Here is a 27,974-nt window from a genome sequence, read left to right on the forward strand (position 1 = left end):
TTTTAACTGGATGACTCAAGCAGGTCTACTTCCTTCTTTACACACCTCAACACCAGAAAAACACAATGCACAGTCTTAACTACACAGAAATGCCAATGGAGCTTTTTATACTGGAAAACTACTCATGGGACTCGAGGAGAGAACTACCTTTCCCATATTTAGAAACCACCAGGCAATGTCATTTATGAGCTCCTTGCGAGTACAGGGTAACTCCAGACAGTGCCACCCAATTCAGTTTTGTTCTCCGGGCTCCTCACAGGATGAGGAGGGGTTGGGAGCACCTAGCAGAAAGTAACACAACACAACAGGAGATTTCATCTACGTTTAGGAAAACATACTGCACCATAGTACCATGTCACGCTTCTGCCAATCTTCCTACCAATGTATTTGTTTCATTAAAAATACCTAAAAAATACTTGGGGTAAGGGGGGGGGAGGACCTGACAACACAGTTGAAATATGGATCCAATGCAATAACTTCTCTGTTGACTCCACAACGCCAGTTTGCCCATGGCACAGAGCAACAAAACAGTGCCAGCTCCTGGTACCCAGGGCTTTGGTCCCAAGCGCTGTTAACCTGCCAGCTCAGGAAGATCAGTATATATTCCCACTGGCCTCCAATGGCCTCTTGAAAGTAAACTTCTTCATGCTGATGAGATTATGTGCTGTCTTCTTCCTTCTAGCCTACTTCCAGGCACCTTATTTCCCCTTCCCTGAAAACAGGTTAATCCGTCAAGGTCTAGTATGTCACAGAGAAAAGTAAACGAGAACATCACAGAAATGGAAGATACTCATAAAGGGTTTTCAGTACAGAACTAGATGAAAGAATATTTCTTTGTATAATTGAAATGTATAAAATGAAATACAGCTGCATAAGTGGAGACAGTGAATGATGGATGAAGATCAGAGGGATTCCCAGCACTGAATTGCTGATGTTCTCAAGGGCCTAAGCTCCCCACATCAGCCAGAAGTGCAGCGTAGCACGCACTTTTGCTACACACCGACAACCACGCTATATCAGCCTCATGACTTAGTTCAGGGCTGCAGCCACCTTCAGTTCAGCAGTTATGTCAAACTTCCCAACTACTTCTCAATACTGTAGCAAACAGTGTGTTCTGTTAGCACTGGACTTCAGAGAAAGGTGTTGCTGTAAACCATGAACAACAACAGACTCTTGAGTCTCCTGTGATGCCTAGAAACAAACACCAAAATCTGGTAGTATTCAAAAAAGGATAATGCAAGCTGGCACACAGAACGCTGTTCAAAAGATCTGAAGTATACTCTTTCACACCTCCAGCTGAAACGCAGGACATTTAAATCACCAATGGATTCAAGACTTCTGCAGTATTACATTCTCCATCGCTGTTCAGATGCAAAGAGAAACAATTAAAATAGAACCTAGTTCTTAACATGCAGAAACACTGCCAGATGTGGTAGCAAAACAATATTTAAGAAGTATCAAGCCAATTTTTTTAAAATGAAATTCAGTTTTATTAAACTGCAAGAAATGCAAAAATGGTGACAGATTAAGAAAAATATTTGCTGGGCAATCTAAAAAAAAAAAATACTGACACTAGTCCAATTCCCTTCCAACTCCTTTATGTCACGTTACCATAAAGCTCCTCAAATCTGCATACAGACAGCTTAACATACACTATTCATACAGTGAAAGAGATTATAAAGAACATTCCATGAACAATAGAAGGCATTATTGTCTTTTGCTGTTCTTTTTAAACACTAGGACATTGAACATCTCATTGCTGAAATGATTTAAATGCATAGGCCACAAACACGTACCTCTATTATAGTTCATATGATTACAAATGTCCAGTTGCATAACACAAATCTGATTCACCAGCAGGAAAAGTGGTTGCTGGAAATTATTCCACTATAAACCAATTTTCATTTATAGAAACTGTCTTGAAGTAAACATTAAAGTATGCAGAACATTCAGTATATTTACAGGTTCAGTGCACTTTATATTCCTCAGTAAGAGGATATGGAAACAGCAATTAAAAAAAAAAGAGCTTTGATTTTATGATTATACTTGGGATAACACAAGTGGCTTGATTTTAAAAAAAAAACCCAACTATCAGCACATTAACATTCTTATGATGATTCCATGAACATTCACCAAAACATTAGCAAAGAAACAGAATCCTTTATTTTCTTGTACAACCAGTGCTTATCAGGTAAAAATCAGTAACACTGAAATATAACAAGGAATTTCCTTGTTTAATATTAGACACACAAAGGAGAGAATTCCACTGTAAAACCCATTTATACCATGTCTGAACCATGTGTACAATCTCTGATGTTTTTAAATAAAAAACATGACCGGTTATAAACTTCTCATTTAACATCTAAATAAATTAAGATTGCTGGATCTCCAAGACTGTGAGACTATTTCAGGAAGAAAAGGAGACAGCCTAGACAGACATTTATCATGTGTGCTGCTCCAATTTAGATCTTCCATGCCTTACTGCAGTTCCTAGCCATGCACACACAATACAGCCACATCTGTGTAAGTCAAAGGTTCGAAGAGTCAAACTGAGCCTATAAATAAAGTAAAAATAAGTGACAGATTTCCTCCATGTGAACTTTCATGGACAGAGATATCAGCAAGATGAAATTCGCAGGACTGACTGGAGAGCAATGAACATGCCCACTAGGCAACTACCGACTTGTCAACATGTCCACGACCAACTACTCCCAGCTCAGTCATCTCAGACTCCATCCAGGTAACTTCTCTTCAGACATGCACAACTATTCAGGGCTGGCACAGACCCCTAAGGAAAGGGAACGTGACTGCAACATGTGGCAGGAAGAGCTGCAGACAGGAACTAACCTGAAAGGCCTTAGATAATCCCCCAGGAGACGCTTCCATACAACTTCACATGCCTGCCTCCTGTCGGGAAGTGTGGCGCTCACTGAAATCTTTTAACTGTCTCCAAAACATGTTTGTTGCTACATAAGTTACTTTATACAACCACCAATACATGTCTTGTTGCCAGCAGTGCTTAAAAATAGCCTTAGAAAAATTATCAAAGTAAAATTAGATTATCCTGATAACTGATCAGGTCTGGCCTCATAATGGAGATATGTTTTCTTTAAAATAATATTTAAGTAGTTGCTACAGGGAATAAGTGTTGGCATCTATAAAAGCTGCATAATAAAAATAAATACTTTCAGTCATTTACAACAAACTTAAATATACATTTCACTTAAAACAGGTAACAATACTTTAATGGATTTCTTGTTAGTTACTGTACAGTCCTGAGCATGTTTTTGCAGGCAAGATTTAGGACATCATTCTTCCCCCACAAGTCCACATGACATGCCAGCTGGAAGAAAACTTCTAATACTTCTGAGAAGCAGCATCTTAATTTAGCTTTGGTAATTATCTGTGCAACTGTACAAATCTTTGCTTTGCTTTTCACACACCAAATAGATTAAGGCAGGCATTATTGTTATTAGGATTCCTCCATCACCTTTTGACACTGATAAAGCAAACCATCTGGAAGAGCAGAACAAGGCGATCTGAACCACAAAGCCAGCATCCCTGAGTGAGTACGACAGTGCAGCAGACAGGGCACAGACGGAAGTAACTGGCAAGCCAGTATTCCCTCATTACCTTAAAACAGAGACCATAGGAAAAAATGAAGTAACAATTAACAACAGCTATAGTATAGTTCACAAAAAACCATTATCTTTCTCTCTCAAACTCCATTTCTCCTGTTCTCTTCTGCTCTCACCCCTACTCCTAACACATCAACAAAAATCATGCCTCCTGCATGCAATCCCCACTTTTTATCTGTCATACAGATTAATTTCAATTTTTTTTGTCCTGTCCAAAATCTTCACGGGGCAAGTTTGCTTCCTTGGAAAATGTACTGTACGCTTGTACCTCTTACATCAGTCTTCACACAGATCCCTGCGTAAGGCAAATAAAGTCCATAGGATAACGCTCCTGTGTTTACTGTGCTCCTAAACGTTCCCTGTCTTGAACTCTAAGATACCTGCTTCCATGCACTTACTTTCCTGAGCCAATTACAGGCTGTAAGCAGCATTACAGTACGCTTTCACTCACCTATAACGTCAACTATATGGAGTTTCAGCTTCTGTTGCAGTGTATTCAGAGCTGCTGAAAGGGAGCCTTCAGAAGATGACATTTTTATATTCTGTTTCACATCATTGGAAAGGGACAACCACAGCTTCCCAAAGTCTTCTGTAGTCATTTCCATTGGCCTAAAAATAAGTTCACCACATATCTCAGCAAGCCAAAATACATTATTCAGAATATACTTGGTCTCCCAAAAAATCCTATCTGGAAGCAACAGGACAACAGAGCACACAATAAGCAAAATACAGATTAATTTAAACAAGCCGCTCCCCTGCTTAATATTTTTAAAAGTTTCTGTTCCTTGGTTTAGTTTTCTAAATTCTAAAAAAATACATTGTTCTATGCAAATGGAAGACTAGAGTGGATGGCATTGAGATATTTGCCCGTTGAAACAGTCAAAACAAGTTCAATGAGAGGTGGATTTTATTACGGAAAACAAGGTGCATTTCACTATGAAACAGAAAAGTCTACTGGAAAAAGAACACTTGCTTTTTCTACTCCCAAAATAAATACAGTATTCAAAAACAAGAAGAAAGCTTTCTTCTTCCCCTGCAAAAGTTGTCAGCCTTTTCATATAATGAATGGCCCTCTGTACTCAAATAACTTATTTCAGTTTGACATGTTTATATTATGCCATACTTTAATACGGCATGCCCTTCTGTTCACTCAGTTCTATTAGCCTCCTCAAAAATGTATTCTGTAATTCAAGACTCTTCTCACCTGTAACTATCGTCAATATTCTCACGGGATTTGTATTTCTTCCTGGAAATTTGTCCCTTTTTGTGAGTGTATGAATACCCAGATACGATCTCTAACATTCATCTCAATTAGATTAAAATCTGTTCACGATGAAGCCTTGTATTTTCATAATCAATACCCAAATCATTCTGCTCTTGTCTAATACTTACTTGAGTACATGCGTTTTTAGAAACGACAGCTTATTTTATTTACCTGATGAAGTCCATCAATGATAAAGTTATTGAAAATTCAAAGTGAGATTCCATCTCTGACTGGTAATTAACGGAGCCAGAAAGAACTCCCTGTGTACAGATTTTGTGCATCCACACACATTTCTGACAATGTTCCACACTTTGAGCTTCAATTACAGGAAACTGGTAGGTGGGACTCTCCAAAATCTATATAATTTTTTGAAAGGAATACAGAATATAAGTCTTGCTGTCAAGCTGTGTAAGTGGCTAAGACATCTATAAAATTATGTAAGTACCTTTTATTCCAAAATATTTTTCATGGACTATTTGGCAAGTGAACAGAGTTACCATTCCTCAGCTCTGATCGAGGATAAATCAATCATTAACATCTACATAAGTTCTATGAGAATTAAAACACTGGAGAAATCAACCTCCTTCTGCCAAATGGCCTCCTCCCCCCGCCCCCCAAAATGATTGCTCAGAGAGACCAAGAACTGATGACCAGGAACCTGAATTCTTTAGTTCAGTCCCACAGATAATATCCAAGAGCAAGCAACATACTCCAAGCTATATGCTAAAAGCAAGATATCATCCCTAATAACAATTCAAGATTACTCAGCAGTTCCTGGCCTCTCCAAACAAACTAGTCACACAGAATCCATCTGTGGTAGTGGCCTGTGTGGAAACTTCAGTGAAATACAAGGGAAAACTAGACATGCGATGCCCACTTTCTATCAATACTGTGACAGGTTTGATTCGAGCCGGAAATGGGAAGGAAGAAGACTTCATAACCGATCAGCAATTCCTTGATTAAGTCAATTCTAAAAGAAACACTCTGCTTAATTCTCTTTATCCAGTTATCACTCTCTTAGTGTCTCCAAAGTTTCAAAATTCTGTGCTCCTTTCAGCAAAATGCATGGATAGTCATGCCAATAAGCAATTCCTAAATAGCTTTCCAACTATTCAAGAGAAGTTTCAATCAAGACTATCACATACTTTTACCAACCAGTTAAATCTCAGATATAGTCAATGTCAAAAAATAAACTGACATAGACTCCTCTCCACCATCAGCTGAAGGCATGAGAACAAGAATAAAACCAATGATGTCTTTGGAAAACAAACAAACAAAACCACAAAACAAACCAAAATGACAAAAAAAACCACACCAGAAAACACAAAACCACCAAACAAAAAAAACCCCAAAACCTGCAGCAAACTAGCAAGCTTTCACAAATATTCCGTGAAGGAAGAAATCGCACCATGTCTACCTATCAGATAAATACCAACGAATGCACAAGCCCGCCGGTACAACCAGAGAAAAAAAGTTACACAGCGATTTCGTTGACAGCTCAAGTCGTACCGTTCTGAGCATGACTGGTTAGGTTCGCATTCAGCCTTAAACACCACGAAGAAGCTGAATTCAGAACTGTGAAATCATATGTATTTGTTACACAGAGGCAAGCAGTAGGAAACAAAATCAAGGTGAACTAAATAAGTGAGATACTAACTGTCATACCAAATGACACGAAGTTTAGTATTGAAATTTCTTACACTACCCTTTAGGATGTGTGTAATTGCCATACTACAGGTTTTAAGGAAATGCTTTGGGAAAAAAGGCATGGCTATTACATCAAACCAAACATCGCACACTTCAGCGCAAGTGAAAAGCAAGAAGTTCCAAGTGAATTTTAAATAGAATGGAAACAAAGTTTCTCACCTGGAAATGTTCTGCTTCTTCGAACAGTAAGTTCACAGCATTAAGTGCAGAAGTGGTTTTGTTTGAAACAAAAACAGTGAGCAACAGAGAGTCATCTGTCCACACCTTACATGAATACAGAGCTAAGGCATCACTCTGACACAGTTCCACAACTTCAGAGTGAGGGAGGTCTTCCAGCTCTTCTGGTAAGGATGGGGCCAACAGCGTTTTACTGGCACTTTCACAGTGAGCACTTGGAGAAGGCTGAAAAATTTCAATATTGCTATCAGCAAACAAGGATGACTGTGACAGCGTATTATCTGAAAGCCTGTCATTCAGCCCAGATTTTCTGAGGGACTGAGGTGTTTCAAATGCTAAATTATCTTCTACAATATCTGAAGAATGCAGGGAGGCTTTTCTTAACCCTGTGTCTATATTTCCTTCACAGTCTTCCACGTTAACAGGTATTGTATCAAGTAAGGGACCAAAATCAGAAGCAGCACTATCTTGGAAATCTGTTGCTTCCTCGCTATTTTGAGTTTCATTTATCTTTGATTTTCTTTTGAACTTCTGAGTAGCTGTGTCTGTTTTCCCCATCTGAAAAGGAAAAAGACCAAAAAAAAGGAGTGGAGAAGTTCTAGCAACCAGCTGCATTACTGTTAACAGCATGAAGCTGTGAGCAAGGACAAATAATAACCAAGGAATCATTTCAGATGACAAATACAGATAGATTCCAAACATTTTAATGGATTCAGTAACAGGCTTTTGTTATATTTCTTAAAGGGTATTGAATTAGCCTATAATGCAAGAACGACTAGGTTCTGTAAAACAAACTAAAAGCTCCTATTAAAAAGCAAGCACAGATAAACATTTTCTGGTTAAATCAGTAATAAATGCCAAAATTTGAGCTGGCTAATACAATAATGCCAGTCTTAAAAAGATTACCTAATGGTGACTTCTTTCATATTCCACATATTACCATACATAAATTAAAAAGGGTCTTGACATAGGGCATCAAACTTACTGCCTTACTGCCAAACGAATGCCAACAGCTCTGCAGAGCTGGGTAAAGGAAGAGCTGTTAGGGAAAATAGTCTAAAACTTGAAGCACAACACATAAGCAGATGGAACTTCTAGTTACTGAATCACATCTGCTCCAGAGGCTGCTCCATCAAGTAATACCCTACCTGTTTCAGGTTCTTAACAAATTATCAGATGACAAAAGTAATTTTCAACAGTTTTTCAATGACTCAGGGGGTTTTGCCTCATTTTACCACAACAGTAATTTGACATATATATATATATATTTACATATATATATATATATATATATATATGTAACTAAGGCTATATATAAATTTTAAACTGGTATGTCTCAAAAGAACCACTTACCAGACTGACACCAGCATTTGATCCCAGCCCAATAAACAAAGTTGACGCTAACTGCTGCTTCTCTTTGTCTTCCTCAGAGAGGCTGGCAACTTGGTCAGACTGCAACGCAGGAGGATCACCCACCTGTACCGCTAACAAGCCGCCACAAGAAACAGTTTGTGGCTCATTTTCTTTCCCTACTTTGTTTTCTTTCTTTGGAAGATAGCCTTCTTTTCCCCACAGCTTGCGTACTCCCTCCAGTTTCAGAGTATTTGTCCTAAAAAGGGAAACAAAACAAGGCAGGATCAACCATATGAACATCACACTCCAAAACATGCCAACGCTCTACTTCAAACCACCATTCACAACTTCGATACTTTGATATACACAGTGAGTAGCGGAATACAAATGCACACTTTTGCATTTGCATGTTCTATGTTAGTAATGTCACCCATTACTTTTAGAACACCCTGCAAATGCAAACTTGGACTAGTCTACATAGTGTAGGTCTGTACTTAAGACTAAGTCAGCATTAAGACACCTGCAGTCAGTAATACACTGTGTCTGCCAGCTCCATCCAGAATTTCAGATTACATTTGTAATATATTTGAATAATTTTTTAAGAGTAAATATAAGCAACATGGTATCTATCTTCCTCAGGAGAAAGACTCTGGGAATCTCTAAGCATACTTAAATGGTCCTATTGCTGATTCCTTAAAAAATAATTTAAGTTAATGTAAGAGACTGAAAATTAGAAGAGACCTAGAACATATTTTTATTTCTTACGAAAAGTTTGTGTTCTCAGACACCCTGAATACTAACAAAGTTAACTCAACAGACATAGGCTAAATGCTACAACTCCTACACCTAAAATCCTCGCTTACTTTTTTTTACAAAATGGTTAAAGAATCTGAAAAATCTTCCAAGTTTTCCTCAATACCAATTTACCAGAGTATAAACGAAGTTATTAATTTGTATGAAACTATGGATATGGAATTTATTTGCAGTGTTCTAAAAGTTAAGGGGGATCTTAGCCTCACTTTTATCTAAAAAAAAGTTTCCTTAAAAGGCACATTATTATAAGCCCATAAAAAGTAAGCATAGCCTGCAAGAAAAAGAAAGAAGCCAGACAGTAGTACTTAATCATGTAATCCTGTCCCAATTTTGATGCATTAACTATCACTTAATTTGTAGTTTGTGAAAAAGTGGAAAGCCGGTCTTAACTGCATTAGCTTTTTTCCTGGTTATTTCAAAGATGCTGTCTGAATTTCTTCTTACATGATAGAATTTTCCAATTTCAATTGTATGCTTTTTAACTCCACAGAATGAAGAAGCAAAGACATGTGATACTGACAGGAACAGAAGCTTAAATGTAGTTCATATCAAACCCAAATTAACTCACTCTTTATGTCCTGTCTCAGCACTATTACCAGACATATCAGAACCAAAAGATAAACCAGTGGGGGACTGCCTGCCAGTGACACCACATGAGGACACACTTGAAGCAAATGACAATCCATAAGGTTCAAAATTCAGAGCTGCAAGACAAACAGAAACTTAAAATTACAATGTGGCATCAAAAGGTAAGAAAAAAACCCCTATTTTCTGAAAAAAGACATGCTGTACTGCTGCACTTCTCAGGCTTCCCATTCAGGATCCTATCCTCATTAAAAATGGATGTTTCTGTTTCAAGTTTTTTAAACACACAGAGGATTTATTTAAAACATGTAATCGTTTGATATTTGGTCTTAAATACCAAAATTAAACAGAAATAGTGACTTTAAATCCTATCACTAAAACATCTGCCAGTGCAGTATTTGTAGATAGAAGTACCATATCGGATCTACGTAAGTGAGCTTTTTCCATTTGTTCACAAGCCTAAATAACATTGAGTCCACAGCGTTACATCCATGTATCACCATCAGCTTTGCAAACATACTTAACACCCTGGGTTATAAATCATCTTCGCCAAGACTAAGACCCTAAGAACCAAGTCAGGATTCAGAACCAGCCATATCTTGGCCATGCTTTATGAACGGAAATGCAGTTTGAATAGCTTGTAAGAATTGCTTTGGACTATAATATAAACAGCCGTTGTTACCGAGGAAGCAGAGCGCAGACTCTCCTCTGCAGCCCTGGAACTGCTAAGGAGTACAGCCCCTTTCCCTCATCTCCGCCCCAGCCTTACACTTTCCTCTTCCCTGCAAAGTGAAGCAGCAGGGCAAAGTTGCTGGGCATGTGGGATGAGAGAAGTCTCCTAATAAAAGAGGAGGCAGCACTAAGGAAGAGTCCTGTCCCACAAAGAAGCAAGAAGGAACAGATCCAAGGGGCTTTGTGATAAAAAGCATCTGCATAAAGATATTCAAACTCTACCAACCCATACATTTAGTTATCTATAAAAAAAAAAAACAACTTCAATAAGCTCAGTGGACTCCCCTTCTAGAATATTGTTGAATATTCTACTTCACCTCTATCTCACCTCCTAGAATATTTATGAACCAATGGAAGATACTAATCAATACTTATGATTACTGAGAAAAAACAGCAATTCATAATCCAGTTCCTCCAATGGCTTCCCTGCAAAATTCTAAGAACACTGCAAACACCAGAGTGCTAAACTGATGCTCTGCAGCAATAAAGACCACTAATTTCATTCTCAACACCTCCGTACGAAGCATTATCATGAGCTCAATCTGACATACAGTAAATTGTATCCCTCATTTGGCTTTACATGCATGGAAAACTGTACAGAACGTTCAGTTGCAACATATTTGACCTTGTTCAGTATTTCTCCACCAAAATTGTGAATTTTCAAGGAGGCTTGAAGTGGAGAATATAGATGTAATATTCTCAATTTATAATTACCTCAGATAACTGTTAAATTCTAAGTTGAACTTAGCTAAGTCTATAAAGAGACACATTAAGATAACATTAAGAAATAATATTAACTGACTGTTTGTTAATACCGATCAGGTAATTTACCAGCTATTTAATAAAGCAGTAAACTGGGAAACACCTTTTTCCTGAGAAAGTTTCTCCTCTTGTCTCTGGTGATGAGGTTTATATGGTGCTGCACCACGACCAAGTCCCTCAGCCACAAATTCATCCAGAAAAGATAAAGAAGCATCTACCTACACAGAATTAACAAAAGTGAGAAAGCAATGAAAATATTTTATCTATATGAGCCTGATGCTGCCACAAGACTATTGTGTCTTATCAGCAAATCAGGATCCTCTGTCTCACATCTCCTGTATCTACCAGTAAAGCTGCTGTATTAACAGAAATTAAGTCTGTTGAAACAGACTTTGAGCTAGAGATTTGTAAGTTAAAAATAATTCCTCCACTATTGATTCTTCTGTCTAAATGAGAAAAAAAGAAAGAAAAAAGCAGAGTGGAGTTTTCCCAAAACTATTGATCCTACCATTATATGAAAACACTGAATTAAAAAAAAAACTCCAAAACCTCAGCAATATCAATACTATTTTTCATCATTTATTATGGACATTTCAGTGTCAAAATCAGTAGTTTCTAAACAGGAGGCAAAGCCTTCAAAGTGAAAAACATTACTGTTATCAGTAACGCAGGCCTAACTTGCATTTAAAAACAAGACAACAAAAAAATAAAGCAGCACATGAAACCACAATTTTGTTTTAAAGCTACTCCAGCTTACTAACTAAATACCATGGTTCTTTATCTTTCAGTATAGAACATGACGATTCATCCTGTATGCCTGAAAAAGTATGCTTCTGAAAACTCACTTTAAGCAAACCAATGACTGGCATCAGTCAGAACTGTCAAATACCGTTCCTTTTGAAAATACTTTTCCACCAAAATATTCAACTCCCTGAACTAGAGGTTCATGAAGAACAAACACACACTGCAGCAGTCTTACCACCATGTCATTGCAACTAGCATCAAATGGAAGCAAGTTTTTCATCAGCGCTTTGTCTTCATACAAATGCTTCAGTTCAAAGGCATGTTGTCTCATGCAGGTATCTAGAGAGTTGCTGAATTCTTGAATCAGTTTGTCAACCGTTTTCGAACAAGAGGTATGTGATGCTATCTTAGTGACCGCAGCCATTATCCATGCTTTCGTTTCAGAAGTAACGAATGTCTTCTTCAGCAGGCTGTGTAGCTTTGTCAAAATAACTTCTGGATCAACATTCGTAACAAGGCTGGAATATTCTCCCAACACCTATTCACAAAAAACAGACATAACATGCATTTAGTCACACAAAGCAGCACTTTCAGTTTTGAAATCAGAATGTAGTGCTAAACAACACAACAAAGTTCATCTCACATTCAACAAGCTATTATTTAAAAATGTTCCAAGTTATTTCTTTACCCATTCTGTGATTTAAATGTCAAAGGCTTGCAATGATCTTCCACTTTTAGCTTTGTAAAAATCAAACAGCTGTCTTGAAAAGAAAGCTAAACACAGCAAACATAGTTATCAGGCCCTAACAAAATTGGATTTGCTTACACTGCAGCCTCCTCCTGGAGTGGAAGCTGAAGCGTACCCAGGTACCAGACAATACTTGCACAGCACTTGGCCAGTCACCTGCAAGGCTAAAAATGCATTTCACAACCACATCTGGCCTAATTCTGATGAAGACAGAAAGGCTCTTAGGATGCAGTCAGATTCCTGTGGCTGCTAGGCTATTCCAACAGTCACATGCCTTAAAGGGAGCAAGCCAGCTTTTCCCCAAACTATGACAACCTAAGTAGCCCTCAGGCACCAAAAGAGATGTCACCAAAACAAGATTTCAGCATATTACCTTGACTTCAAGTAAAACCAGAATATTCATGACTAAAAATAAAAGTTAAAAATACCTATTATAACCCATCACTACCTTTGACAGTTTCCTCATATCTGTGTATTCAGTTTTGACCACACATCTTCCTTACCCAACTCATAACTTGAAGGAATTTCTGTGGATATAATGCATCTTCCTCTTCAAGTAATGTTAAATAAGACTGCACTGCATACATCCGTAGCTGATTATCTTCTTTTCCATCATCAAATCCTAGATAGAAAACAATACATACTTTGCCTGAAATGCAAACAACACCTCCCATCAAATATTTCAAAGTGCGTTTTAAGAAAAAAAAAAGCCAGATTAAGGAATGCATTTAATTCTTCAGAGTATTTGAGGAGTTACCTTCAGCCAAAAGCCTCAGAAAGTTGTTTGGGATATCAGGATGCACAACATCACCTCCAACTGAAAACACAGAATTCATTGTTTGGATGAACCACTCATTGTCAGGGGCATACGTGTCTAGATGTTAAGGAATTAAGTGCTAAGGTATAACTTTTTTTAGTTTGTTTCATAAGGAAACAAATTTTCTACAAACAAGCTACCCATCCTGCTTTCCCCAGTAAGCTGGGGGCCTGATGGTCAAATATCAGCTCAAACTAATTGAAGAGGAAATACTCCTGCATCTTTTATAAAGTGTTTCCTGAAAACTTCATGAAAACTGGCAGTCAAGTAGAGAAGTCTTAAGCTACTGCCCTGTTGAAAAGGTCTGTGCCTTAACAGCTATCCATTATGTGCAATATGCCAGCTTGTCAGTCAATGCATCAGTGATTGTCTTAAGTTGTGCACAAATAAATGTCAGAATGAAAAATAAGAATTTCAGTAGACTTCACAGAGTAGAAACAGACATGTTGAAGGATTTAGCTCTGGAAACCTGTCCTACTGTATTTTCAGTTCACACTTGTTTCATGCTAGCTTTCCAGCAGCATCTTTCGAGTTTGTTTGCCCAGGATCACTTATCAATGATAGATTATGTTGACAGATTATGTTCTTTTCAGCAGTGTTTTACTGTCGATTTACTGAAAAACAACAAACACTCTGAAGTACTTCACAGAAAGTAACATTGGTTTTTTCATGTATTTAAAATTTGATCAGCCTTTGCTAACTTTGGAAGTTAGCTTCTGCCTTCCCTCAAACAAAAGCCTGAATACGCACATTCACTGAATGGAAGTTTTCAACAGTACAGAAAAATTAATTTTATTGTCTCGTTTTTGCATATTGCAAGACAACAAGCTTTTTTCCCCCCCCCCCCACTATTCTCAGTGCCAAGCAGCATACAAATACGATGGTAAGATAGCTCTCAGTTATAAAGAATTTACAATTCAAATTATCAGACAAGAATACATACAGAAAATCAGGCAATGGCAGGTCTAACAGCAGCGTCCACCATGTGCCAAATCCCTAATCATCACTTCCATGATTTTGGCATAGATAATCTTTTCTTCATTACTGTGAAAGTGTGCTATTCTTAAAATCCATACACCAACAACGAGTTCTCTAATAGGAGGATCACTCTGACAGTTTTATGGAAGAGTACTCTGTGTAGCACCGAGTCAACCCTCTCCATCCAGGGGTGTAAGACTTCAGAGTTTTAATTGCAAACCCACAAGGTTTTAACGCTAAACTCCAAAGCCAAAATAAAGTATTTTGAGTGCCATTATTTTCCCTCAGTGAAATACAAGAAACACTGTAGTCATTTCTCTACACATTTTCTTTCAAATGTGAGAAAAAAATACGTGAAAGAGCAAAAAACACAGCTGTTAATACTTCCTACTTCAAAAGATCATGACAGATGCTTTGAAAGCTACAAATGCTACATTTCATTTGCCTGAGCTCTGACCCCAAAATTTCAGAAAAACAAAAGGATATTTCTCAGCTAGTTCTGCTATTTTTCCAGCTAAGTTGATGATAGCATATTCCTCTTTGCTTTCTCTCAAGTAGTCAAGCATCTTCTGAACTATGACAATTACATTCTGTCCATTTGTAATTCTATAGAGAAGCTCTAAAGTCTGAAAGAGAAAGCAAAAAATATATTTAATTGGCTCTGATGATGCAAAAAAGGAAGCAGGTAAATTTCTTCAGTAAGTATTTGGCAAGTCTTAAATGAAATACACTGCTTACCTATACTGCTTGTCACGTGAATATTGTTTGTAACTGCTCTCTGACAGTAACTGAGACAATACACCTTTTAATTTTTCTTATTTTAGAAAATTCTATCACGCATTGTAAAAATTAACTTAATTTTTGATGTTTAAAAATTTACTGACCTCCCTCTTAATAATGGGATCTGGATGGTCCAGACATTCAATTATTGTCATCTGGTGCTGAAGTGCCAGATTAGGATCCTGCTGAATAACATAAGTTAGAGCCTTTAAACCTAGAATATAAGCGATAAAAAGTGATATGAGAATGTATACTGCCATGACCAAATTAAAAACATCTTAATTAAACCAGATATCCTTACCTAAATATTTCAGATTAATTTTGGGTGATAAAACAAATTTTCCAATGCACTTGGCAGCTTTTTCAAGTAGTTCAGATTTGGGATAAATTGTATAAATTGTTTGGACACATTCAAACAGGATGGCTGTGGGCAGGGGCAAAAAAAGGTACATAATTAATGTGTGTTAAATACTTCTATAATGCAAAAATTTTTAACAAGCAAGCAAGCTCATTGACAGTATCAAGGAATTGCCATGTTGTCCCACCCCCGCTGAACCTAACTGCAGAATACCGACTGGCCTAAGTAGAAACAGGATGAAAGACTTATCTCCTTTAGTATACACATTTTTTTTATTAGCCTTTGCCATTGTGTCTACAATTTCCTGTCCATAAAGTTCTTCCAAATTTGAAGTCTCCTATAGTCACTCAAGGGACTGAACTGGGATGGGCTTTAGAAAGCCAATGGGCAGCTATAAAGGATTTGAGACAAAATACTTTTTCAAGAATTCATATGATTTCTTAGCTACTACCAACGGCCAAAATCATCCCAAGAACATTCTTATTAAAAAAAAACCCGAACAATTAACTTTGTATAATTGTTTGAGAAAAAGCTGGAAGTAAACTGCACAACACACAAAAAGTAATTAATCCTTTGTGGCAGCAATTCAGGCAAAGACTTAGACCAAGTTACTCTCCCTGAGTTAACCAGCATTTAAAAATCATGATTAATTTTCAGTTCTTGCAATTCAGCCTCTAACTGAACCGTCCACCAGACAACCACCTACTCTTCTCTGGCATTACAAAACTAAATCAGAGAAAGACTAGCATATTAACAACTCAATTACCCAGAAGAAGCAAAAAACATGCAATAACCAAGGACTTTGTATAAGAAAGTGCAACTACCCAGAATTACATTTTCCTTTTGTCTGAGATCACCACCTGAAGTTTTATAAAAAGTTTATCATATGTGAACAAAACCTGCATACTTAAATTCTATGTCCTTGTATAAAACCTAATAAACTGCCCACTCTGGTCCCTTAAATGCTTACAATTTAATGCTTAACTCTTAGCAAGTGCAAATTGTTTGCATTATAAGGCAACACACCTCCCAGTATCTTGTACAATCTTGCCTAAAAGAACGGAAGCAATAAACTGAATACACTAAACATCTGACAGGCACTTCCTCATTTATTATTTACTAAAAGAGAGTGCTTCCCCAAATCTCCCCTTTTAGTGGAAGCGAAGCTTACACAACGCTTTACAAAGCATGTATCAAGTGGGCATTAGACATCTAGAGCTTTGGGCCATGTTCCTTTTTTGTTTTCCCTCAGGGTTGTTTTAAAAGAAGTCTCAATTTTCATTCCATTCCACTAGCACAGGTACTTTGGCAACATCTATGGGGCTGTAACCATAAAATAATGGAGGGCTTAGGCTTTTTTAAATAGTGACACAGCTCCTAATGGAGGGTTCCAGAACATCAAATCTAGGTGTTTGGGGAGATATTAAGATCTGAGGAGGAGAAACAAAAGAAAAATTCAACTACATTGCTCAAATTTTATTAAAAAAAAAACCAACAAAAACTTAACACTGCAATTATTCCTTTTGCTTTGTTCTAGCAAGAAATACAGCTTTCTTACTGAGAAGATAATGAAATTAACATAGCCTTCTACTACATTCTAGAAATTTTAAACTGAGATGTGTGCCAAAAACATTTTCACAGGCACCACTGTCACTGAACTCTGCAAGTGTAATTTTTATTAACTGTGGCTAGAGGACAAGTCCTACAGAGCTGTGAAGGACTGATGCCGTAACACTTGCACACTTTTTATTGTCTTTCTCAGGGCAGTAAAAAGAAGATCTAAGCATTTTTAATAAACAGAGCTGTATCAACTAGAATTTTTCTTTCCTTCATTTCAACTTAAGCAATATCCAATACGAGCTTACATGAAGATTACTTTCTGTAACTAAGGGCAAGGACAGTGCAAACATAGGAGAGAGGCTTTTGAGTCAAGATGAATTCCCAGTATATAAACACATTTTACTTCAGTAATAAAAAACTGTGCTGTACAGCAGTGAATCACTTTATAATTTACTAGTTGGAAAGTGAAGAATACAGTTATTAACAATATAGTTAGTTTTTCAAAAGTACTGCATTAGTATTTTAGCATGATTAACTACTCACATTTCCAATCTTTACAAACAGTGATAATTACAAAAAAACCCTCACCCACCATATGTAATATTATGATTTATCTCTGCTCTTCTTAAAGATTCATCTAGAACATCATACATCAATTCACTTGTCCTGTTTAACAAGAAAAAAAAATAATTTAAATTATTTGCAGCACTAACAAGCATGTAGTCTTATTCTACCAAACAGCTCAATAGTACCGAAATCTGTAACCCAAATTATTCATATTCACAGATCCACTTTAACATGGAAGAGCTCTATAGCATGTTTCTAAATGGCACCTAACAAGATGTTTCTTTTGAAAGCTGTAAATGTTTACCATATCACAAGAATAAAAACACTTCCCTTGCTACTTGTGTAAAAAATAAAACACCAATAGGAAAAGGATTACAGACAACCAGGTCCTCACAAAATGACACCACTTTTTAAAATATCTTCACTCTGGATTTTCACACAGTTGTTTGGTAACCTGATAATAGAAGTCTCAGTAAAAATATATTTCAAGCATATTCCACAACAGTCAATTGTTTAGCCAATTCAGAAGCTAAGAAACTAACTTTGCACTTCAGTAAGTATCTGCTCACCGTATTGGTTAATAGTGAAGGTATAAGAAGTTCAACACTGAAATCCTCTTATAAAAAAAACAAAACAGAAAGCTGTCTATGACTGTATTCTTTGTACCTTCAAAATATTAATTACAGAGAAAGATCTGGTTACCTTTGATCATCTTTTCCTAACAGCCCCAATATTCTTAAAAGCTGAATTTGTAACCATGGTGCTGGCACACTGTGATAGTTGAAGTCAACAGGGAGCTTTCCTCCCACTACCTGCTTTAGGATGGTTACAAAACTCCCAGTCAAGTCCTTGTATCCAGATGAGTTTTCCTATATAATGAAAAAGAAATACAATTCAAATATTTTGATACAGCACCTCAAAAGTGAAAATAATCCACAACTTCAGTAAGATCAAAATACCTGTGCTGACGGTTTCATTTCTTTAAATCAAACTTCTACTCTAATTCCCCAACACCTGTAAGCTCTTCACTTTAAACCTATGCTATTTTCTCATGATTTTCAAAGGGATTGAATGTAGCTTGAAGGCAACAGCAAAAAAAAAAATTACAATCAAGTTTCAGCAAACTCTTTAACACAGTGTAGAAGTTAGATCCTCTTAAGGATGCCAGTGATGTTGAGCATTCAGATAACGGAAGAAGCTGATCTGTCAAACTAAATGGAGAGCTAACACAAACAAACATCTTGCAAACATCCACAATCACACAAATTAACTTTTTTAATGATTACAAATAAGTTTTTTCTGCAAAACATCTGCACAGTACGCTGTATATTTAAATTAAAAGAAAAATATATAAAAATAGTTCCTAAGTTCAGTTGTGCTTCTAATTCTTTGCCTACCTTAATCATTTGAAGATAAATATGCAAAGAAGCAGCCATGACTCCAGCATCCCTGTCACATAAGGCTTTCCGAAACTTATCATGAATATGCTGAACTTGGTTAGGAGCGATGACATAGAATTTGTATAAAGCTTGAACAGCTTTTCTTCGGATAATTTCCCTGAAGAGAAACAAGAATTACACAAAACAAAATGAAGCTGCTTGTATATTTTAAGTACTTGACTTAACAAAACAACTTGCATGTGTTATTCCTACAGCAACGTAAAATTATGTGACAAGCCATCAGGACATCATGATTTGAGAGAGCTAAGAATCCATGTTTTAAATATCTGATAACAAATTACTTTGCAAATATCACCTACATGAGGAATTAACAAAGCAAACACAGAAGCATAGTAAAGCTTAATGTCAGATTAACAATTCAAAAGAACAGACACCAAATAAACAATAAAATTGGCCACTGCTAATCTGCAGTGGTCACATGTGCAGCTCCAAAAAATACCTGTCTAGAAGTTACTGAGTCAGTTCATTCTACAGTTTCCTTTTTAATCAACACAACACTTAGAATAGTATCCTCTGTGTAGGGGATGTTATAAATTAAGAATCTAACAATTCAAGGGTCTATCTGCAAACAAACTTTTATCAACGAAGTTTATATAAAGAGCTTTATTAAAAAAGAGTATCAGTGAAGAACTTCAAGGATCCTAATTCTGTTTCTCCGCTTACTCTACAAAACACTTCTTCATCCACATATTTGTCAAAAGGACTCCAGCAGGTAAATTCAACTACATTTACCTATCAAAACTGGTTAGGAAAAAAAATTAATACCTATCCAGTACTCAGTCAAGACTGCAAATAAACGAGACAAGAATTCAAGAGAAAAACTAGGAGAGTAACAATTTCTGAAGGTAATGATTAGAAAGACCGACTCAGAGAAAATACACCAGTTTACTAGAATTACCTACAAAATTTAGTCATTCAACTGTACAAGGCCACTTGAAATTCTGTAAATGCATACGTACTTAGAATGCTGGAGCTTGTCTTCTATTAGGGGAAGAACAGCTGGAATCATCTCCCGGGGAAAGATCTGGCTGACAACAGTTAATGCCATGCACACCTCTACTAGATTAGTGCTCTGTAAGTCCTGTTACAATCATTGAAATAAGACAGTAATTTTTTATTTAGACTTTCAAATTCTGCAGAGACATACCCCAAATCTTTCACAAGCAGGCTGTATCTAACCCACCTACAGAGCCCACCTACAGCAAGCATCCCGCTGCCAGCCATCCTGTTGTCTGCTCAAATTTGGGAAGTGTCAGCTCTCACCGAGCTAATTGAGTTCTTCTCTTATACAGGAAGAAGGAACAAGCAGCTCCTCACACTTCTGTTATAGAGCTACATTCATATTTTAAACATATGTGTGATTAAACCAGAGAGCTACAACCAATGTTTGTTTACTGAAATAGTTTGATGATTGCAAAACTATGCCGAGCCTCCAACTAGATCAGTGGAATGAGTCAGTTCTCACAGAATTCAACAGTATTCTCTCCAGTGCCTCTGATCTAGCCCAAAGTATTAAAAAACAACACAAAAAAAAAAAAAAACCCCACACACAAAAGAGCAAGCTCAATAATACTGCCAATCACATATTTGTGCACCAAAATAAGACACTACTTACTACCTAAGAAGTGAATGCAAATTACACGTAACATCCTACAAAAGAAAGAACAAAAATTCAGTCTGCCCCAAATACAACTGAAAAATAGTAAATCTAGCTCACTGTAACCTTGAACCAAAAAAGGATGGATGAAATACAAGAGCAGCATTATTTTGCAAAACAAATTAAACATGTTAAAGATTTCCAGGTGACTTTTATTATTTTCTCTGGCCATTTGTCCCAGATAGGTTTTAATCCTCATCTTCATTTAGTTCTTTGTGGACTCTCATTTTTCAGTTCTTTCTGTATTCCTACTAGTTTCAAGTCAGATTTTTAAAGATTATAAAACAGTTTTCAATCACAACAATGTAAGGAGTATCACTTTCAGTCCATAATTTATGTGATACTGTAATACAAAAGTAATCATTACACTCTTATAACAAGTCACAATTGCTCCATGTAAGAGGCAGTAATACAGAAGATGAGACCTATGAAATATTAGGTAACAGATTTTCAGTGTCACTCCAAAGCATATTTCCATTTTCTATCAAAACTATCAAAAGGACTCAAAGAAGCCAACAGATACTTGCTGTCAGCTAAAAGCAGAAGTTTACATAGAAATATGCATGTATGGCTCCTCCTGGAGTTGAGAATGTACACAATTGGTACATTTTATAAAAGAAATTATGGTGCATCTCCTTTGAAAAAAAACTTTAAAATATGGCTTCAACAGCAGGAATGCCAAGATTAAATTAAAAAGCCAGGGAAAGCCATTTCAAATTTTCATCATTAACCCAAGAAACAGCAGCTTTAAGAAAGCAAGATAGAAGTTCTAAGTACATAGCTTAGATGTTCTGTGATACAAAATGGGAAGAATTGGTCCAAGTTTAGTTTATAGAATCTTAGAATTGTTTCGGAAAAGACATTTAAGATTATTGAGTCCAACCGTTAACGTAGCACTGCCAAGCCCACCACTAACCCATGTCCCTAAGCCCCACATATACACATTTTTTAAACACCTTCAGGGATGGTAACTCCACCACCTCCCTGGGCAGCCTGTTCCAGTGCTTGACAACCCTTCCAGTGAATTTTTCCTAACATCTAATCTAAACCTCCCCTGGTGCACCTTGAGGCCATTTCCTCTTGTCCTGTCACTTGTTACCCCCACCTGCCTACAACCCCCTTTCAAGCAGCTGTAGAGAGCGATAAGGTCATGTGTGTCCCCCAAGCCTCCCTTTCTCCAGACTAAACACCCTCAGTTCGCTCAGCTGCTCCTCATAAGACTTGTGCTCCAGCTCCTTCCCCAGCTTCACCGTCCTTCTTTGGACACGCTCCAGTGCCTCAATGTCCCTCTTGCAGTGAGGGGCCCAACACTGAACACAGGATTCCGGATGCAGCCTCACCAGTGCTAAGCACAAGAGGACAATCACTTCCCTCGTCCTGCTGGCCACACTACATCTGATACAAGCCAGGATGCTGTTGGCCTTCTTGGCCACCTGGGCACACTGCTAGCTGTTGACCTTTTCCCCCAGGCAGCCTTCCAGCGGCTCTTCCTCATGCTTGTAGCATTGCATGGGGCTGTTGTGACCCATGGGCAAGACCCGGCACCGAGCCTTGTTGAACCTCACACAATTGGCCTTGGCTCATCTGTCCAGCCTGTCCAGGTCCCTCTGCAGAGCTTGCTGCCCTCCAGCAGATCAACACTCCTCCCCAACTTGGTGCCTGCAAACTCACTGAGAGTGCACTCCATCCCTGCATGCAGATCATCAATACAGATATAAAACAGAACTGGCCCCAACACTGAGCCCTGGGGAGCACCACTTTTGACTGGCCACCTGCGGGATGGAACTCCATTCACCACTATTTGGGCTTGGCCGTCCAACCAGCTTTTCACCCAGCAAAGAGTATGTCCATGCAAGCCATGAGCAGCCAGTTTCTCCAGTTGAATGCTGTGGGAAACTGTGTCAAAGGCTTTACGAAGTCTAGGTAGACACCATCCACAGCCTTTCCCTCATCCACCAAGCAGGTCACCTTCTCACAGAAGGAGATCAGGTTCGTCAAGCAAGACCTGTCTTTCATAACCCCATGTTGGCTGGGCCTGATCACCTGGTTCTCCTGTACATGCCATGTGATGGCACTCATGATGACCTGCTCCATCACCTTCCCTGGCACCGAGGTCAGACTGACAGGCCTGCAGTTCCCCAGACCTTCTTTCTGGCCCTCGCAGACAGGCATTTTGCTAACTTCCAGTCAGCTGGGACCTTCCCAATTAGCCAGGACTGCTGATAATGATGGAAAGTGGCTCGGTGAACATTTCCACCAGCTCCCTCAGTACCCTTGAGTGGATCCCATCTGGCCCCATGGACTCTGTGTCTAAGCGGTACAGCAGGCCTCTGACCATTTCCCCTTGGATTATGGGGGCTTCATCCTGCTCCCCATTCATCTTTCAACTCGGGGGCCTGGGTACCTGGAGAACAACTGGTCTTTACTATTAAAGACTGAGGCAAAGAAGGCATTAAGTACCTCAGCCTTTTCCTCAGCCTTTGCCACGATGTTTCCCCCTGCATCCAATAAAAGATGGAGATTCTCCTTACCCCTCCTTTTGTTGCTAATATATTTATACAAACATTTTTTTATTGGTTTTACAACACTATCCAGATTAAGTTCTAGCTGGGCTTTGGCCCTTCGGATTTTATCCCTGCATAACCTCACAACATCCTTGTAGTCCTCCTGAGCTGCCTGCCCCTTCTTCCAAAGGTTATAAACTCTCCTCCCCCGTCCCCCTCCCATGTTCCAGCCAAAGCTCTCTGTTCATCCAGGCTGGTCTGCTTCCCCACCAGCTCGACTTTTGGCACATGGGGACAGCATGCTCCTGCACCTTTAAGATTTTAATTCTCTTTTTTACCTCCAGACCTCCAAAACCACTGTACCTTCACAACTGTGTTCACAAGTAGAAGTAGCAGCTCGTGATTTTCATGTAGAAATAAAGAAACTGCCAAGTAACCTATAAAAGAAAGCAGCCTCCATTACTACTTTCAAGCAATAAGCAACTTCAAGATAGAAAACTTCAGACCGTCTGTAATACAAGAAGAGTTAACTCAAACAATTACCAAAACCCACTGTTGGATGACAGTTGTTCATGTTTTAAATATCAAGACATTATTTTATTATCAGGCAAAACAGTTATATTTAAGTTGCAGTAAAGCTCAACAAGTAAGAGCTAAGAATTCGCAAGCTGTGAGAAATAAGAGACATCACAATACTGTTACAGCTAAAGAGCTGCCAAAAGCACCATGAAAAATCACTTCCTGGAAAACTACAATCTTTTCTGCAAAAAAAGAAAAGTATATTACTTTGACTATGTAACACAAATGCACTTCCTTACATATGCTTCTCTTTTCCAAAAAATAAAGTTTCATTTCAAATAGATTCTATATTCAGCTTGGAAGAGTAAAAATCACCATCCTATGCCCAAAACCCCCTCATTATATCTTAACAAGAGGGGAACAATTCCAGAACCCCAGAAAAGAAACCTGCCAGAAACCTTTTTCTTCAAGACTCCTCTTCCTTTTAAAACAAGGAACTTAAATTAGGGCGGTGGGGAGGGTGTGCCACAACTCACAACAATCTTTGTATTACAGAGATGGATCTTCAAAAAGATTGGTTCTTTCAGGGCTTAGGGATCAAAATGAACAACTTAAATACAAGTAACTATTTATTGTCTGGGCTATTAGATTGACTTAGCTGCTTGCGAAACTATAGACTTGATCAGCTTAGCACACCTGCAAAAATGCAGTTTGCTCTCATTCATTGAGGCTCACGCTGGGTAAAAGGGTAACCCATCTTGACTGGATCAACTGACAACAAATTCCTTAATACAAACTTTGGCATACTGCACCAAGAACAGACAAGGTCATCTTCATGTATCACATATACCTGCAGAACAACAACAAAAAGAAAACCACACACACATACTCTTGATAACATCCTTTTACCAGATCAAAGCAGGTGCTTGTGTTCAGAGAACTCTAAGACACCTACATTTTAAAATAAAAATAATAAATATATGCTGCCTCACCAAAGCCTTCTCAAAAAGAACCCTAATATAGAAAGGTCTCAAACCAGTTAATAAAACACATTGGGTCTTGACACTTACAGAGGTCATAAAATTGTCTTCAAAACAGCTTACCACCCGCCCTCTCAGGTTTGGCGAAGATAGAGGTTTTTTTAATCCCTACCAGAGCATCTGCAAACTGGTTTTCATTACTCAGGCATAAAGTAACTTTAAATCATCACTTGTAACACATTCTCTCAGAAACTCCAATACTTGAGTGGATGATCCAGATGAAATTTAAACACAGGATATCAAACAAGCTATCCCACAAGATATTGCCTTCCTTCTGTGTATGCAGACATAGTATTGCTTGGAGTTAAACCATTTCCTCTGAAAACAAGAAGAAATGTCTTCACTAGGCAGTTGAATCAGCAACTGCAAAAAAATTCTCCAGACAAGACACGCTGACACCTATTTCAAACCAAATCTACTGGAATCAAGTTAGTAGCCACACTGGCAGGCAGGGAAATCACAATGGCATGAAATTTCAAAGAAATCTGAACTAGCCTTTCAAATTTCCTCAAGAACTTCTGCATCTATGCTTTTAAGAGCTCCCTGTTTGCCTCATTTCCTATAACTGTTTCTAAACTAAAAAAAAAAATCCCACAAGCAACAGAAAAATACTTCTGACAAATGCCTGACATTAACTTCTTTGTCTAATCTTGTACTACAGTACTTGCAAAAGAAACCAGATCCTGACTGAAACTAATTTTCAGCTTGATGTGTTTTTTAGCAAGTTTTCTCATGAATTACTTGTTTCTTGGTGCCACAATTCAAAAAAATGAAAGAACAGCTGACAGTTTAAAATTCATTAATTTACCCTGCCTTCTGTTCTAGAAGCAGATACAGAGCAGCTCACAAACTAGAGAAAGCAGAGGAACATTTCAAGTAAGTTGTATTTTTACAGGAATTATAAATCTTAAGAAACTTTTTTAGAAGTCTGAGAATATTATAAAGGCTATAGCACCATGCAACATACCAACTCTTTTCTCCAAAAGATTTCCTTGCTGCGCAAGCTTGATTGCATGGATATATCCAAAGGAAGACTCATACCCCAGCATTTCACAATAGATGAGTCTAACCATACATTCTTTCATCAGTCTCTGAAATACCAAAAAAAATTAATTTTAAGTCAGCCATACTTTGTGCTCTTTTCACTGCTCTAATGAAGCAGAGGACTTTATCTGATCTAAACATAAGTGTATTCACACAAGTCTTCTAAAATCAGGGTACTTGTAATTTTTCCTTTGCTATGAACCTCTTCTGTAAATCAGTTTTCCGACTGTAAGAACAGAACCCGCCGTATTCTACCCTTAAAGATGTTACCTTGTTTTGATTCCGATGCATGTGATCAAGTGTAGATCAATTATGACTAACATAAAAAACATGAATTACCTTAAGTATTAGATGATCCCACTGCTAATGCAAATTCTTTTTCACCAATCACTACGCTGACCCAGGACATGTTTTCACTATGTATGAGGTAAAATTTTATTCTTCCCTTCAAAAATTCTCACTCAAGGGACCAAGATATGCATTAAGTACATCGAACCAGACTATGTCAACCCCTGCAACTCGGACACTAGCAACAGCTTCTTATACAGGACAAATTCATTATAAGAACAGCATTAGCCTGCAAAGATTATTTGATGGAAGAGCTAGCTTTTTTGCCTGTGTTATTTCAGAAACTACCGAATGACAGACTCTGGGTACCACATGGCCAGTTTATTCCCATCAGACAGAACCACAGTATCCTTACTATTTCATCTGTGCTGCAAAATCACAGGATCCTCAAAACCTTTTAATACCAATTAAGTATCTGTAACACAGATAACCTGTATGCTCCACCTGGCAAAAAGCAGAAGAACACCGCTCTTCCTCCCCTTCGGCCTGCTGTTCCCACAGCCTGCAACCACTAGCAAAACTTACCAGCGTTGTGGTGGGGGCTGACACCGTTGCCTTCAAACTGGTTAGCTCCTGCTGGATTAATTTTTCTTCTTCCTAGAAAAAATTAAAACTTATTTCAACCTCACTTAAATTCTGGCGGCGAAAGATGAAGCAAAAGTCAAAAAAGACACCTCAATTTACCAGCGTTCCAGAGACTTCTCAACGCCCGCGGGTACATGCCGCACGGTGCTGACAGAGGCTGCCAGCCCCACGCAGGCAGGGCCGCGCCTGCCCCCGTCCGCGTCCCCGCGCAGCACCGCCGCCCGCCGACACGCAGCACCGTCAGGTGCCTCCCCGGGCTCCTCAGGGGAGACGCCGGCGCCCCGCCGCCGCGCACGGGGCCACAGCGCCCAGCCCGCCCCCCGCGCCTCAGCGGGCCGCGCCGCCACCTCAGGGAGGCGGGAAGGGAGAGGAGGAAGGGCCGGCCCCCGCCCCGGCCCCCGCCCGTACATGCTTGGAGGTGAGCGCCGTGATGCTCCGGATGAGGCTCCCGAGGCGGGAGGTGGACGAAACCCTGCCATGGCCGCCGGCTCCCGCCGGCCCGGCGCCCGGGTCGTGCTGCCCCAGCAGCCCGGGCAGCACGCTCAGCGTCCGCTCCACCACGTCGCTCATGGCGGCCTCCGCCGCGGCCCGCCGCCGCCCGGAAGGGTTGGGCCCTGCCGGGCCACGGCCCCGCCGGCCCCGCCCCGCACTTCCGGGACCGCCCCCGTAGCGTAACGCGACCGCCCGGCGGCAGGGGGCGCTGCGGGGCGGGCCGGGCGGGCAGGCGGGAAGCTCGGCGGGGGCCGTGGCTGTGCCACCGGAGCTCCCTCGGTCCCCGGCTCCGCCTGCCCGCCGCAGCGCTCCTCCCAGGCGGGCAGAGGGCCCCGCCGGCGAGCCGAGCCGGGAGGTGGAGCTGAAGCACGGCGTGCCGAGCGGGGCGGCCCGGCGGGGGCGGCACTACCTGCCCCCGGGGCTCTGGGCCGGGCGCGGGCCGCACCGGGGCGGGAGCGGGCGGCCCCTGAGGCTGGGGCCGGGGCAGGGGCGGCCTTGCCGCCCTCCCGCCCACCGCTGGTCTTTTTATATCACCATCGCACCGGCCCCGGTGAGCAGAGAGCTCTCCCATTGCCACCCGGTGTCCTCAGTGGGTCCAGGCAAAGACAAGGGAGCCAGGAATAAAACTACTGAGTGAATCAGCCGAACGAACCGGCTAAAATAGGAGATGCCCTTTGAACCACAGCAAATGCAAGCTGAGGTTTGAGGAATGTGTCGTCCTTCCACCCAGAAGATGCCTGGC

At 39.4% G+C, this 27,974-nt stretch overlaps 1 protein-coding gene across 5 annotated transcripts; it reads right to left on the minus strand.

The window, feature by feature from the left end:
• Positions 1 to 210: 210 nt before the first annotated feature.
• On the minus strand, positions 211 to 27,348 carry AP4E1 (adaptor related protein complex 4 subunit epsilon 1). Of its 5 annotated transcripts, none has more exons than XM_040600749.1 (21): positions 27,149 to 27,348; positions 26,681 to 26,752; positions 25,731 to 25,854; positions 23,568 to 23,641; positions 20,003 to 20,124; positions 18,981 to 19,140; positions 18,286 to 18,452; positions 17,609 to 17,682; positions 15,400 to 15,522; positions 15,203 to 15,312; positions 14,805 to 14,944; positions 13,281 to 13,393; positions 13,027 to 13,145; positions 12,011 to 12,313; positions 11,135 to 11,249; positions 9,521 to 9,656; positions 8,140 to 8,395; positions 6,769 to 7,344; positions 5,074 to 5,258; positions 4,090 to 4,247; positions 211 to 3,633 (listed from the first exon to the last, which is right to left on the minus strand). In XM_040600749.1, the coding sequence occupies exons 1-21, from the start codon at positions 27,308 to 27,310 to the stop codon at positions 3,473 to 3,475; spliced, it is 3,450 nt and encodes a 1,149-aa protein (XP_040456683.1). In that variant the 5' UTR covers positions 27,311 to 27,348; the 3' UTR covers positions 211 to 3,472. The 5 variants fall into 5 exon arrangements, with proteins under 5 accessions (XP_040456683.1, XP_040456686.1, XP_040456685.1 ...); XM_040600752.1 differs by lacking the exons at positions 26,681 to 26,752; positions 27,149 to 27,348 and adding exons at positions 24,420 to 24,573; positions 24,794 to 25,081 and having other exon boundaries at positions 25,731 to 25,834; XM_040600751.1 differs by lacking the exons at positions 26,681 to 26,752; positions 27,149 to 27,348 and adding an exon at positions 24,420 to 24,573 and having other exon boundaries at positions 25,731 to 25,835.
• Between the last annotated feature and the right edge of the window lie 626 nt (positions 27,349 to 27,974).

This window comes from Falco naumanni, chromosome 7 (assembly GCF_017639655.2).
Source record: "Falco naumanni isolate bFalNau1 chromosome 7, bFalNau1.pat, whole genome shotgun sequence".
Taxonomy (NCBI): Eukaryota; Metazoa; Chordata; class Aves; order Falconiformes; family Falconidae; genus Falco; species Falco naumanni.

What these genes read in the sequence shown, in the direction of transcription:
- AP4E1 (XM_040600749.1), bottom strand. Translation starts at nt 27,310, where the DNA reads ATGAGCGACGTGGTGGAGCGGACGCTGAGCGTGCTGCCCGGGCTGCTG. An exon ending in GAAACTTTCTCAGGAAAAAG is followed by an intron (nt 9,657 to 11,134) that starts GTGTTTCCCAGT and finishes TTTGTCTTGCAG; the next exon opens with CTCTGAATTTTGAACCTTAT. An exon ending in AAGAAGCAGAACATTTCCAG is followed by an intron (nt 5,259 to 6,768) that starts GTGAGAAACTTT and finishes AAAATTATATAG; the next exon opens with ATTTTGGAGAGTCCCACCTA.